Source organism: Cariama cristata, unplaced genomic scaffold (assembly GCF_000690535.1).
Source record: "Cariama cristata isolate BGI_N322 unplaced genomic scaffold, ASM69053v1 scaffold22708, whole genome shotgun sequence".
NCBI lineage: Eukaryota > Metazoa > Chordata > Aves > Cariamiformes > Cariamidae > Cariama > Cariama cristata.
Genome location: NW_009631979.1, coordinates 57,585 through 59,311, shown reverse-complemented (window position 1 = coordinate 59,311; position 1,727 = coordinate 57,585). Strand labels below are relative to the sequence as shown.

Sequence of the window (1,727 nt, the reverse complement as noted above, 5' to 3'; positions counted from 1 at the left end):
TTCCTCCTTCCCCCGCCGTGCCGTGGGCGCTTCGATCGATTTTCACCGTCCCCATCTATCTCTCCCCGCAGGTGAGCGTGGCAGGCTATGGGATGGATGAAGCTGAGCAGGACCAGTATGAAGCTCGCCTCAAGGAGCTCTTCGACAGCTTCGACAGCACGGGTACAGGGTCCTTGGGGCAAGAGGAGCTCACCGACCTCTGCCACGTGCTGCACCTGGAAGAGGTGGCACCGGCGCTGCAGCAGACCCTCCTCCAAGGCAACCTCCTAGGCAGGGTAAGGCTGGGGCCATGAGGGGGTTGATGGGGGGGTCCGGGGCTTGGGAGCAAGGTAGCGCCAGGCAACCGCTCCTTCGTCTGTAGGAGGGTGCTGGGAAGAGGCTGAACGTCTGTAATTTGTGAATATCCGACATCTTTGGGGCTGCAGGACTTGCAGGGGCTGTGGTTCTGTTCCGCATTAGTGATAACGGGGGAGGGAACTCGCTGGCGTGTCTTCCCTAACGGGATGTGGTCTGAAACTCTCGGAGACCACCACTTGATGCTTAGCCTTGTGTGCTGGCATTGCAGTGATGCAGAGTGTGTTTTCCCGGTGTCCGAGGCTCTAGATCGAGTGCCGGAGCCCTGCCGCCCTTGCAGCGATGCCGGTGGTCGGCCCGGTGGGCGCTGGCTGGCATGGGTGCCCCCCAGCACCGGTTCGTGCTGCTTCTGCCTTGGGTCATCTCCCCGAACCAGCTCACCGGGTGCTTGCACAAACTCAGGAGGCGATGGGGACCTAAAGCCAGGGCTTGAGCCTGTGATTTATGTTGACTTAAGCTGTAGTTAAACTGGCGGGGGCACATGCAGTCATGCACGTTTCTCTAAAGCAGGGAATATTGTCCAACTCCGGCAGTCGCTGGCTGAACCACCTTTGCCCACGTTACCTGGCAGTGGTGTCCACGCGCGGCTCCGGTTATTGCAGACCCACCTGGGATAGGGTTTTGGGGACAAATGGCTCCTTCTTTCTGTGGTCCTGCGGAGGAGAGCTGTGGCCGGTGAGCCCACCCTGCTTTCCAAAAGGATTTTTTCAGCTGTGGTGGTACCTTGATAGAGTTAAACGCCAGGGTGTTGAGCAGAAGCTGCTTGCCCTTGGGGGGACCTCAGCGTTCAGCTTGGATGTCCTTGTGCTCCTGCGTTGCCTCTTTGCCAGCTGTGCTCGGGAGTGCGTTGGATGCTTCCCTCAAAATCACCCTGAAATCCCATCACTGCTCATTAAAATCAGAAAACGCAGAGCAGGGCAGCCAGGGCTCTTAATAGAGATGAGCTAAGCAGCCATCCCGACTCCAATTTCCTAGCAAACTGCAGTTTTCACAAACTAAAATAATTCCTTTAACGAATGAAGCCTCCTCTTCCCGCCTGCCCTGGGGCCGTAGCTCTTCCCCTGACAAGGAGCGGTCCTGCGGCACGGATGGATCCAGACAGAGGTTTCTGACCTTTGGAGTCGCAGCGTTTAATAGAGATGAGCTAAGCAGCCATCCCGACTCCAATTTCCTAGCAAACTGCAGTTTTCACAAACTAAAATAATTCCTTTAACGAATGAAGCCTCCTCTTCCCGCCTGCCCTGGGGCCGTAGCTCTTCCCCTGACAAGGAGCGGTCCTGCGGCACGGATGGATCCAGACAGAGGTTTCTGACCTTTGGAGTCGCAGCGTGGCATTTGCTCGAGCACCGGCGACTTTCCGTGTCGCTCAGTCG

General features: G+C 57.3%; 1 protein-coding gene across 2 annotated transcripts in view; it reads left to right on the top strand.

Annotated features, from left to right (window-relative positions):
• Positions 1-71: 71 nt before the first annotated feature.
• The window catches only part of NIN (ninein (GSK3B interacting protein)), a 55,115-nt gene continuing 53,459 nt past the window's right edge, over positions 72-1,727 (top strand). The window contains exon 1 of one of the 2 annotated variants that reach the window (XM_009706182.1): positions 72-275. In XM_009706182.1, the coding sequence (XP_009704484.1) occupies positions 93-275 (183 nt within the window). In that variant the 5' untranslated portion in view covers positions 72-92. The remainder of the gene's footprint in view (positions 276-1,727) is intronic. The other variant, XM_009706181.1, reaches the window with a different exon arrangement.